The sequence below is a fragment of the Cupressus sempervirens genome, chromosome 5 (genome assembly GCF_028749045.1).
Source record: "Cupressus sempervirens isolate cs-2001-9-10 chromosome 5, ASM2874904v1, whole genome shotgun sequence".
Lineage (NCBI taxonomy): Eukaryota > Viridiplantae > Streptophyta > Pinopsida > Cupressales > Cupressaceae > Cupressus > Cupressus sempervirens.
Window position 1 is genome coordinate 427259184 of NC_143122.1, and position 12677 is coordinate 427271860.

General features: G+C 34.5%; 1 protein-coding gene across 5 annotated transcripts in view; it reads right to left on the reverse strand.

Annotated features, from left to right (window-relative positions):
- LOC149556614 (uncharacterized) overlaps positions 1-12677 on the reverse strand; it is a 335069-nt gene that overhangs the window by 131727 nt on the left and 190665 nt on the right. For all 5 annotated transcript variants that reach the window (XM_089831014.1, XM_089831013.1, XM_089831015.1 and 2 more), the window contains one exon: positions 4049-4204. In XM_089831014.1, the coding sequence (XP_089687140.1) occupies positions 4049-4204 (156 nt within the window). The remainder of the gene's footprint in view (positions 1-4048; positions 4205-12677) is intronic.

Sequence of the window (12677 nt, forward strand, 5' to 3'; positions counted from 1 at the left end):
GCCAGAAAGAGTGTGGGATCAGAATAAATCACAAAAATAGTGTGTCCCATGCAGTTTTGTATGGGTTTCGAACTGCTAATTTGGTCTTGGCAGCGAGGGGCGCTACCACTCGACCCTGCCCTATATCGCGACAGGGAGCGCACCTGGGGCACTGCACCAGGACCCCGCTAGGGGCGTTGCCCCCTAGACCCCCAGTCGTCACGGATTATCAATTGTGGGAAGTATGACCAGTTGATGAGACCGGGCGCTGCTGCAGGCATAGTGTGCCAAAGGTGGAGAGATCACAGAGTGAAGCAAGTTCCTAGCAAAGTTGGTGCTCACAGTGAGAAGACAGGCAGAGGCTAGGCAAGAAGCTTGGGAGACGGCGGAGAAGGCTTGGGAGGAGTTGGCCAACCAACTTGCCACCCAGCAGAGTGCGTGGGAAGCAGAGCGGACAGCACTGTTAGCACAGCTTGAGGAAAGTGCACGAGGGAAGCAGAAGGTGGAACAACAGCGGAGCAGCAGTTGGTAGAAGCTCTTCAACAGAAGGACTCAGCGAAGAAGGCTCATGTTCAGAAAGAAGCTGAGTGTCAAGAGGTTTCCTTGATGCTAAAGGAAGTAGTGGAAGAGAACTCTCAGATTAGAGCGGATTTGAAGGTTCGGATAGATCAGGCGTACCAGCTTCAACACAACCGGTCTTCGCAGTCGGAGACACAGCCTTTAGGTTCATGATGCATAAGTCCATGTTGGTTTGCTTTATAAATAATGTAGTTAATTGTTGGGTTTTTTTGTTTTGTAGTCGTCGAGAGACAACTTTTCTTTTTGGGGGGGATGATGTCATCAGGAAATAGTGTATCAGGATGTATTCGTTAGTGTATCGGGTGCATCCCGTTAGTGTATCGGGCGCATCCCGTTAGTGTGTCAGGGTGCATCCTGTTAGTGTATCGGGTGCATCCTGTTAGTGTATCAGGATGCTCCCCTCAGTGTATCAAGATGCTCCCCGTCAGTGTATCAGGATGCTCCTGTTAGTGTATCAGAATGTATTCCATCAGTGTATCAGGATCAGACTGACAGGGTGTGTATCGGGATGTTTCGAGAAAGTTCTATTATTGTAGCCGACATATTGTATGTGGCTGACAGATACCTTCGGAAAGGTTCCTCGGATAGTATTTATATCCCCCTTCGGGATCATTGTAATCATCGGATCTCATCATAGCATCAGAAGCATAATGTAATATCTTGGCGTATGCAAATATAATAAGGAGTTCTGCTATTCTTATCCACTATTCTGTTTTATTATCTGTATGCTTTGATTTCTTTACCCAGTACGGTAAACATATGTGCGCCCCAATAGTAGAGATTTATCTTTAAAAGAAGTGCATAGGAGTCTATGAGCTTTATAGTCATTATGATAGTATAGAAAAACTAGACATAGATCTAAGCCGGTATGCTTTCAATCAGCCTATGAGTTGGTGTTAGTGTATCGGTATCATTGTTTCCAACTTTTAGATATAGGTGTAATTATAGAGATTAATCATGCCCATTACTTGCTCTACGAGTAAATAGATTCTTTCTTGAAATAAGAGGAAAAAATATTAATAGCACCCCTTTACAATATCTCTTAACTTCTTGCTTACCTTAAGTTGATCCAAGGAATGGCGAGAAGGGGGAGTCTTCCCCTTAAGGTAGGAGAGACTCTATCTCACCCACTATGGCTAGTAAGCCTATTTTGAGAATGAATTTGAATAAATTATCAGTTGCAAAATATCCGCCCAACAAATCTCAAAAAATGCTTACAGCCAAATATGCATCAGACTCACAATGAGAAAACAACTTCTTCATTCACAATAATGGCGTTCAAATGGGTGCGACTACCAACTGCAGTGACCATCAAAACTATCAACCCAAACTAACCTATCCCTTTGAACACACTAACAAATCTTAACAACTACATTTCCCAACAGCAATCACTTGCATTTCGAACCTTGAAGTCGTCTATTTTATCACACGGTTCGTTTGTTTAGAAAATAGAATATTTTGATCAAGAGAGATAGGGCACGCTTGGTATTTTATTCTGAGTTGTTTGTGTCATAAAACACACACCAAGTCCATAATCACTGTTGAGCTAATAAAGTCAAAAGTTAAAACAAGGAATTGCTTATGTGGAAGACATGACATATAAGGTAAAACAGACATTTCAAATACAAGGCATGAATTCATTCATATATGTGCACACCGGTGCATAAAATCTGACCAAGATCGTGTGAAAGGAGTGAAGCTACAGAGCGGCGTCCCTATTATTTTCCTAGCCAACCACTCTTGCGAAACATTTGTGCTATTTATAGAAATGTATCACTGCCATGAAGACATGTCCTTTATAGCCTGGAATAGAAGATTCATATAACTGAAATTAGGCTATATAAAGTGGCAACCAGGAGTAGGAAGGCAAGTCAGTTTTGCAATAAGTTAGTTATAATCAGCAGACAGAAGATTCTCACATAGTGTAAGTTTCATTCTTATCATATCTAACAGAGCAATAGCAGCATAAAAATTTGTTCCTTCATCAGCAGCGCACAGATGATTTAAAAAGTAGTCATCATAGAAAAAACTTTTAGAATTAGTAGTGACTTCTAAAAACTAGTACAACTATTACTACAGGACAGAAGGGAATTAAGTTATATCAGTGAGTTTTTACCATCAGAAACGTGTCTTTGTATGAATAATAAATGAAACATAAGAACCCATCTCCTCTTGAGTTTTATTTTGAAGTTGTATCAGACTCAGTGAATTTATGAAGAATTGCCAAACACAGACCTTCAGTGTAAAGCTTTAGTTTTGTGAACAAACAATCTGATGTTATCATTTAACCAAAGCAGTCTGTCCTAGAAGTTTAGCATTTCAAAGAATTCAAGATGGTGGAAAAACCTGCTGAGGTTTTTAGAGCATCGAAGTGATGTAGTTTGACCTGGAATTTAGTAAGGTCAACACAGAAAAAGATGAAATCAGCTTTCTGACCTCGACAGAGGAATTGTCCATGTTTTCACACTTTATCTGAGGATTTTCCAGGGACAATCCAAAGAAGCTTCATCAAAATTCTGTCAGGAAATATTCATGAGTTGTATTTTTAGCCCATCCTAAAAATAATTTGTGCTCTTATTGAGCTGACCTCTAAAAGGCCTATTGTTACTTTGAAATCGTCTTTATCAGGAGTCTAACCAAAATTGTCTTAGTTAAAGTGTAGTACCAGTAGATTTTATGTTGTCATAATTTTGAATTGTGTTAAAGCAATTTATTCTTATGGCATAAGTTAGTTTTTTTAACTATTTGCCATAAAGACACTGTAAATCTTCATAAATAGGAGCTCCTGGCACCTAGCTTAGAGATCCAGAACTCAATATCATCTAAAAGAATTTAACATGCCTATTTTGTTTAATTGTTGTTAAGTATCATGTGTCTAACGTGCTTTTACAAGTCAAATGTCATATAACTGTTATTGGAAGCTTTGTAATGCAATGATTGTTCAGTCATGGTTGTAGCTTCAGATGCAACCTCTCTGCTTAGCTCAATATGTGTGGCATATGTGCTAATGAGGGTTAATTGAAGTGGTTTTCCTGTTAAATGAAAATTGCAATGAAGAGAATCTTGTAGCTTTGAATATATCCCCTTCTTATTTACTTTATCTTTTGTACTTGCAATTTGCCAATCTTTGCATTTACCTATTTTATTATTGCGTGTACTTGCAATTCTCAGTCTCACTTCACTTTTCTTTACTGGCAGCATATTGCATGAATATATAACGTTCAAGAAATCAAGAATATTTTCCAAAACGAAAAAGGGAACAGAAAGTGAACTTCATAATGTATTACTAATATGAAAAACCATTTTTCCTACAAAAATTTGCATGAAATCAACAACTCTCAAGTGATTGAAATCAAATATTGAGTATAAAGATTTAGAAAAGGAAAGTTCTGAAGAGCTTCTTCATTCTAATTCGGCATCTTCTTCCAAAGACTTTCACCATTTACATAGATATGTGGTCAGGAAATAAAACAAACTGATGATAAGCTACCTCAGAATATTTGATTTGAGCTGGGCTTGAAATATCATTCTGCCTTTCCAGAGAAAGTTCATTAGAAACTAAAACTGAAATTTCTTTTAACATGGTAGCCAATCTCAAGGCATCAAGAGTTCCTTTGAATTTTATAACTCCAATAGCCGATTGTACCTAAAATAGAATTTAGCCAACGAGTCACAAAAGCATGTATGAACATGAAGTCATCATTAACCTTATTAAAACAAGCTGATATACTAGAAAAAGTGACTACAGTACACATTAAATTTATACATATTTGATGGTTAAGATTATTTCAGTATTGCTTGAGTTGAACATCAGCAAAAAAAATATATTGACATCTCAAATTTATCAATTTAACCTCCAATTTCTTAACAAATATCAGCCTATTGTAAGTAAACGGCACATCAATTGTAGATAAATAATGAATATCTACAAACGAAAACTTGTAGCTTTATGAACAAATTAGAGTAATACTAATAACATTTTTTATGTAAGCCTGAGAGATAAATTAGTAATGAGACATTATATGAGGTAATAATTGATACTTTTGTTTGGATGTAAGATTTACTGCTTTTAACTTTTGACAAAGAATTCAGTAAATGAGCTTAGATATTGAACTGTTGTTCAGATTCCATTCCTGATGTGCCTCAATCATACTCTACGGTCAACTTTCAGTCACTAAATTGTTTGGTAAGTAACTTGTATTTTGTTGGAGTCATCTTGTTATCATGTTATGGAGAATCTTGACCTTTGTAAGATGTGCAAAAGCCCCTATCAACAGAGTTGTTTGCACTGGTTTCCCCTTAGTCATGACATATTATCCACCTGATTCACAAGGTTGGACAAGTCTCAGATCTCAACATCTATAGAACCATCATGGTGGGACACATTTTCTCCAAATTACATGACACAATTTTGCACACCATTCTTTCTAGGGAGCTTGATAGCTGACATCTTTCTGCGAGAGGGCAGGCTGGTTTCAGGCCAGACTTTTAGACCACATTTCAACTCTTCGGACCATCATCGAGGAGGCTAGTCATCACTTAGCCTTTCCCTTTCATATTAACAGTTTTTCCTACCTTGACCTTTCCTTGGACACTGTTTGGTCATCCACCTATTGGTTGGTTTCTTTTTGTTGTAAATCGCAGCCCCTTAGACCCTCTCTATGCTCTCTTGTTGCACATTAATAAACTTATCTAATGTCATGTCCCTATTATAAGATAGAATTTTAACAATAATTAGTTAATACAATATTATTAAATAAATAATGATAATAAAGTCATATTAAAATATTAAATAAATAATAATTAAATACTAAGTCAAAAGGTTCAAATTCGAGTTCGACAACAATGAAGTTCAGCAAGTCAAAAAAATCAAAAAAAAAACCAACATTAAATTCTCTTTATGTAATTTTAAAATATATATCAATATGTGCTTATAATAATAATTATATGTTTATAAGTTTCATGCAAAGAAGTCTTCAATTTTGAACCTATAAAACAACACATAATAAACAAAATAATATATAATAAATAAAAATATAAGTTAATACTCTTGTGCAATTTATTAACTAAAAATTAAATAATAAATACATAATGAAATAATATTTGCAATTTACAAAAATAAATATAAATATTTAAAGTTTACAAAAAAAAAAACAGATATAAAATAAAAATATAACTTTAATACAATCTATAAGCCTACAATTTTAAAGTTCAAAATTAAAAATATATCAAATTTATATCATAATAAAAATAATTATAATAGTTTAATATTGAAAAAGGAATTCAAAGAACAGTAAAATAAATTAAAATTAAGTCTAAAAATAAAATAAGAAAACAAAATGGAAGTCACATGATAAAATTTTGTCAATGCAAGAAATTTCAATCTTGCAAATGATGATGAACTGTAAAAAATCACCACAAACGAACAGACAAATCAAGAGAGTTTCAGTCTTGCATTGCAGCGTAATCCCAACGGTATTTGGTGCACAAATCTAGAGATGAACAACTGCGATATGAAGTCAAATGGCTGCAAACTTCCACAAACTTCAATCTTAGTCATTGCTAACGTTCAGACAACTGCAATCTGCCCAATAATATGTTGCCCTTTGAAAAATTTCAGCTGTCATCATTGTCAATTTATGCAATCAATTACAGACCCATTTATTTATTAAAATATTTAGCCTGAAACCCTAAAAAAGGTTATAATAATTCCTTGCCGTATGAATTTTCATGTGAACTTGACATTTTTTATTTAGTTTTTATGGGTTCGCCGAATTTCAAACCAAAAGCAAGAGATTGAAGGAAACAAAATGACAAACAATCTAAACAAATACTAAAAAATGCAAAAGGAACTTCGAAGGCCTCAAAAATCAAGTATGGGCTAATGAACTAAAAAAATGAAAAAGATTGGAGGAGAACCTTCAGTGAAACATACCATTATATGAATTGGTAGCAATTGTTTGATCAATTTTTGCCAATCAAATAACAAGTTATCTTAGAAGAAAGTGAAACTCAATTGGAAAAGTTTCATATTGTTATCTCCATTTTGTGATGACAAAATGGAGGACAACACACATGTCCTCCAACCTTCACCCCACCTCCTTTGGGAAGCTAAAGGACTCTTACCGCCACTTCCTCTACTACAAGGAACACACTTTCATCTCGCATTGTAGGCGATCTCTTCAAATAAGAGATCCCAGAATCGCCACAATTTAGGCAATTCTAACAATTCAACGGTTCGATTGAAGGCTGTCGATTAATGCTAACTTGGCAAGTTAGCCAATTGATGTTTGGTCAAAAATTACCCAACTTAGAAATTCACCAAAAATCACCTGAAATCACCATTACTTGGGGGCATAAATCAGCTATTTAAAGGAGTTTTAATGTTTTGTGAATGGATTTTATGAGGGGAAATTTTTGGATAAAACAAAGGCAGCATAGAAACGTTCTGTAAATAATGAATCTGAAGATTGTATTCTTGTAAAAGAAAGGTTTATTTTTCAGATTGTCATTTGTTTGTATTTGTTGTTTGAAATTCGATGATTGTGGCAGAGAAACTTTTGTGAAGATCATATTAACATAATTCAAGTATGTCTAAAAGATGTAATCTCTAGAGTTTCATGTGACCATATTGTAACAAGAAACAAGTATTCTGCAAACTGGTTAAAACCGAAGTTGCCGATTCGGGTTCGGGGATGGGTTCGGGTTCAGGGTTCGATTTGTGAATTTGGGCAATTTTTTATTTCCCCATTTGGGTTCGTGGGTGGGTTCGTGAGTATATATATATGAACACACACACACACAAGAGAAACATGCATAGTTGCAAAACAAAGTCATTTCACAATATGAACAATTGTTGCTTGATCATTGATCAATGCCAAATGCCAAAGGGTTTTGGGTCCCTTCAAAACCTATTTTTACCTGAATCTAAAAGCATTAAATACTCGCTCATTAATCTATCTTCATGATTGTAAGGAAAATTATACATTGAATTACTAAATTGCAAAACATAGACTAGTTCATCAAATAATACATTGAATTACTAAATTGCAAAAGAAAGACTAGTTTATCAAGTAATAAAGATTGAAACATGATGATAGATGACAAGTTTTTAGTAGTTTATCAATAATCATAGTATCAAATGCCCTTCAAGGGTCAAATGGATCATCACAAAATGAAGGATCAATGGCTTCATCCCCAACTGCAACTATATCTAGATCTTCATCATTGGAACCCAAACTGATTCCACTAGTCCCATATGCTGCTATATCATCGTCCTCCTCCTTGACATAAGGGATTAGATGAGTGAAATGTTTTTTAATAAGTTCCTTTGAGAGTTGCATAAGAAAACAATTAAAAAAAACACTCTCTCATGTTGTTTTAGCCTTGGGTTCGTTGTGGGTTCATCTGGGTTCGCTTCAGCAAGGACCCGGACGAATCCACAGTCAAAACTAAGGACCTTGCCCGGACCCGAACCAAACCCAAGGACGAATCCGGATCCGTACGGACCCGAACCCGAATCCGGGCAGCAGGGGATGAATCCGGCAACATAGGTTAAGACTAAACAGCATACCAATGTTTTAGTCCTGTAGACTATGGAATATCATTACACTCTACAATTACACATACGTTTCATCATCATGGATCTTACATACATTTATGAGTTGATGTCATTGGTTTTGTTGGTTCCCAAAAACGCAGATTGGAAATCCAAGAGCCTTCCACTTCTCCGATAAGATTCTGCAATCAGTTCTAGCCAACGAATGAGAATCACCTTGATTCCCCTGCACTTCAGGCTCCGCTACACCTAGGCGGGTAGACCTTCTCCTTGAACCTGATCGCTTGGTTCAGAGCTTTTCTAAAAGGAATTTAAGCTTTGAAGTTCTTCGACTAGCAAGGTCCTTGAACTCGATGAAACTGTGATTGAATGTTGAATGTTTAAAATGGTTGGATGTTTAGTATAAGGTTTTGTTAATAATGAATTTGATGCTTGTAGGAAGGAATATATAGATTTTCTGACTTCAATAATAGAAAGACTAGTACCTCCGCTCATCCGGGCAATAAAGTCAACTTCAATGAATTTTCACGTACAACTTCATAAAGTTCTTACGCACTTGAACTGCCAACAATTTAATAATCAAGATGCGACAGACCAAATATTACGCAATCTTAAATTTACTCCAAATTGAGCTTTAATTCCTCTAGTAGGGAGACAAACTGGACACAAATACGGAAATGATTTAATATTTCACAATATTTGAGATGGTCAAATTTAAAATCCTAAATGACCATATCCACTTATTCGACATTTAAATTGTATACAAAATTTCAAAACATAATTACAAAGGACAATTCATCTGCAATTTAAATCTCCGTGTCATTTAAAAATAAACAAAAGACATTTTATTTTATTATAAAAATAAAAAAATGGAATTTATATTACAGTCATTATGTTGCTCCTTATTCCTCCATACAATAAATGTTTTTGTTCTTATAAAAGATGTCGAATATCTTGTTCGTTACAACTCAGCCTACATTTATATTTGACTCATTTCAAGATGTGACTTTTCAAAATGAAAAGTCATATCTCTAAAAATAAATTATACTTGCTTTGAATTTAACAAATCATTATTTAGATGCATTATTCGTAACTGCACATGCTACCTTATCATTTTAATCTGCCAATTGATAATGATATTGCCATCTTATATTTAATTTAATGAATCTTTCTATATTGTGGAATTCCTGATAATGATCTTGTCTCTTCCTGTATGTCATCGATTTGATAATGCAAGGGTGTCTTAGCTTTTCATTCGGCTAGGCATGTGTAATCCAAAGGTCTCTATGTTCTACCTCCCGCGAACTTTGTAATCACTCTAGCCTTAACTTTTGTTAATAAGACAAGTCTGAAGCTTCATCTTGTGCAACTCTGTCCCATCCTCGGGTGCTGGGGATTTAACATATAGGAAATCTGCCAGTTGCCGAATTTCTTCATCGATTTTTGCTCAATAAATGAAAATATATATGTATTGTCGAATTATTGGTGCACATAGGCCTCCAAACTTGGCGTCACATAAAATATAACTTCCTCGTCATTGTTTCATAGTCCTCCTATTTGACCTGTGTGTATTACAATGAATATATATTGATCGATGCTTATCTTTTGTCAATCTTCAGCTCTTTATGTTTGTAATGTGTCATCTTTGTCTTTTCTGGAAAAATCATCATTGCTATTGTATCCTTTTATTGCCATCAAATTGATGTAGTCACTGCATTTTATCTTTGTCACTGTTTATTGCATCTAGTCTTACATTCACATTAACCGGCAATGTTACCTTCAATTTCAGGCACATACTGAATTGGTTGCTATTTTATCATTAACTGACTTGGATGTTTAACATGGTATTTTTTTGCCGTGAATTCTCCATTGCATATGTGGATCTCAAGGATATTACTGTTTCATTGTTCTGCCAAACTTGACTGTAGCAAAAACTGTGGTGGAAATTTGACTCTCCCTTCTCTTGGAATGAGAAACTCATCGACATCCATTGAAGCTACTGGAGGTGATCATCCACAAATTGTCTAGCATGGCAGTATGTACTGAAAGAAAACATTGAGACCTGTCTACCGCGTACAATTATATAGATTCCTCAGGCACACAAAACATCTCCAATCTCTTCCCTTTTTACTTTGTTGTCTCTGCCTCATTTACTCTAGGCCTATTGCTTTTGCTTCACATATATATATATATATATATATATATATATATATATGTTCTCTGATTTATCTTCTGAACTAGCCATCTTTATAGGATGGCACTTGCTCGAGTTGGTTCTAGTGCATTATCATGTTCAGATCCCATTTCTCCATTACCTCAGGGAAAGTTATCTTTTGTGAATGGAAGGCTTCAGATTCCTGGAGATATAGCTAGTGAGGATTTAGTTCCTGCTGAATGTGCAATCTTTCACAAATCTGTATGAGTAATCCGATGATTTTGATTTATCCCATAGCAACATGAAAACCATTCTTCTAACATGCCCCCTGGAGGTCTTAACTATGAGCCATACGAATATGAACATCTAACTCTTCAAGATTTACACAACTTGTGATGATTTTGCATTTGCACATACATACATAAAGATTCTCCTTTCAGCATTGTTTCTAGAACTTCAAAATTCTGCAAATTTTAAGGTTCCATCAGGTTTTAAGGATCTTACATACATTTATAATTCTATATATCTATGTCATATGGTCCTATGTTTTCTATTTACTTCAACTACAATTTACAGTTTACGTGTGTGATGGATTTGTCATTTATGTTTCTATTTTTTTTATCAGTAAAAGGAATAATGCCCTATTTATTATATTCCAAAATAATTTAACAAATTATTTTTACCCCATTTAGACTATAGGCACTAGGGGAAAAAGAACGGGGAAGAAAACCCCGAGTATTGTTTGGGACATTTAATATCCTGTGTATGAGTTGATACATTCGCCTTTGATTCTTAGCAAAGGGCTTTGAGAGGGCATACCCTCTCTTACAAAGTTTCTTCCCTTTCATGATTTGGGAAGGCATAAAAGTACCCCTAAATATTTGGGGATTTAGGAAGGCATACCTTCCTTTTACAAAATAGATTTTATACAAATCAAGGAATCCCTTATATGGAATTAAATACAATTGAATACATTCATTGAAACAACATTGATTATAAATCAGATCTTTCTAATTTGTTGCTTCTTATTCATTTGTCTTCTTTTAGTATTGAGTTTCTGGAATCCTTTTCGCTTTCTGACTCGTGCAGCTTCAACACACTTCCAACTCTTTTTGAACTGTTAGTCACTAAAGCCCATTAACAAAATGCATTATAGAATAGCAGTGGAACAAAATGTTTGTCTTAATGCTCTGCAAAAGATAATATATATAATGTTAAGAGATTCTAGCATTAATATCATAATTTTGGTAATTGATATAGGGTTATCTTAAATCTTTTTATATACTAAATTCTTTAAGTTAGTATGTTTGGTTATTAAGCTTTATTTGAGTTTGTGAGTAAGAGGCCCTTATTGTTTCTTATAATTTGTACTTCTGAAATGTTAATAGCCTGGTCAATAAAAAAATTGATATAAAACATTTATAAGATCCAAATCCTTTGGCCCATCTTCATTTTATAGTGTTTTTTATTGCTTTCATTTATTTTCTTAAACAATCGGAATATCTAGCCTTTTGGTTATTAGGAGTTCAGTTATGCCAAAAGGTTATAACTTCTTATTACATCCAATTATTGATGATCAATTTATCTATATGCTTGATTACCATGTTATGAATCATAATTGTTATTCTCTCAGATGTTTGACTAACAAAAAAGAATCCAAGGGATGAGGGAAAGACTAATTACCGAATCTAAAGTTTGTGAGATTCTTATTATCCCTATGAGCCAATGCTTTGATTAAGTAAAAACAGGTTTTAAAGGACCCGAAATCTTTTACAGAGTAGCAGAGAAATAAAAACTAAGAAACCCAGAAGAATTGTGCATCAGCACCAAGAGTAGAACAAGCTAAAACATTCTAACTAAAGATGACATAAGGGAGGCTATTAGCTAAATTAAGGGGATCAAAATCTCTGATTTTAAGAGATTGTCCATAGTAGCTTCCTTACTCTGTGATTGTTTTCAAAAAATGGAACTACAGTGATTCGATGCGTCAAGGCTATGTTACATCAAAACCCTGGTTCAAACTAGCTTCCATTAGGAGATGTTTACGAATCAGAGTTTCCCTTAGTAATCGTGCACTTCGCTTTTGTTACAATAGGGTACTATATAGTATACTATCATTCATGTGGCATTTGATCTTTCCTTACATTTTTATGCTTTTTTCATTATTATTCATTGATGTGTCTTATTTGTATATTATATTATATATCTTGTATACTACTCTAACAATGTTTTCGTCTTGGTTTGTAACTTTTTTACATTAGGAATTTATCACCACATATCTTGTTGCTATAAAATCTTTTGTCGTTTTACAAGTGTTATCCATGATCTTGACACTAATCAAGATAATGGATATATCTATTTGCATGGGTCTCTATCTACAGAAATTGAATTGGACTGAAAATGTAT